The 624-nt window shown below is 48.6% G+C and overlaps 1 protein-coding gene across 1 annotated transcript in view; it reads right to left on the reverse strand.

Annotated features, from left to right (window-relative positions):
- Positions 1-247: 247 nt before the first annotated feature.
- LOC118380710 (copper-transporting ATPase 1-like) overlaps positions 248-624 on the reverse strand; it is an 18,900-nt gene continuing 18,523 nt past the window's right edge. The window contains 1 exon segment of the mRNA XM_052486961.1: positions 248-521. Within this exon segment, the coding sequence (XP_052342921.1) occupies positions 248-521 (274 nt within the window).

Genomic DNA, 624 nt, shown 5'->3' on the forward strand with positions numbered 1-624 from the left:
TCATGAAGTCCCCCCAAGCATCCATTAGAGTGCACACTGTCAGTCTGACAGAGGGTGAGGGGAAACAGAAAGGCTTTTTCAAGTCAATAGATACTGCCCTGGGGGCACCTGTATAGCTGGATGGGAAAATTAACCTATGTAACCCACTTAGTTAGCATGGGCTAGCTTTCGCTACCTTAAGTTAGCTTAGCTTAGCCAAGCATATAATGGCTAAACCAAGCTTAAGTTAGCACAGACGAACCTAGCCTCAGACAAACTCCTCCTCGCAGTGGGCCTCCCCCACCAGTAATGAGTATTTGTCGGAGTCGCTGAGGGCCATGCAGTTCAGGGAGTGCTTTGATTGGAGGGAGTTGATGCATGCGCAGAAGAAGTTGACGACACGGTCAAATAGCCTCAACTTGGGGGAGGGGCGGCGCAAATCTCCCATGCCGATGTGGACGCTGACATCTGATAGGCTTGCAGCGTGTCTCTTTTGACTGCCCAAACAAGACTCCAGTAGCTCAGCACTGGGCTTAGTGTAACTACAAACAGAGAGAGGAGAGTTAGTGTAACTACAAACAGAGAGAGAGGAGAGTTAGTGTAACTACAAACAAAGAGAGGAGAGTTAGTGTAACTACAAACAGA

This window comes from Oncorhynchus keta, chromosome 30 (genome assembly GCF_023373465.1).
Source record: "Oncorhynchus keta strain PuntledgeMale-10-30-2019 chromosome 30, Oket_V2, whole genome shotgun sequence".
NCBI lineage: Eukaryota > Metazoa > Chordata > Actinopteri > Salmoniformes > Salmonidae > Oncorhynchus > Oncorhynchus keta.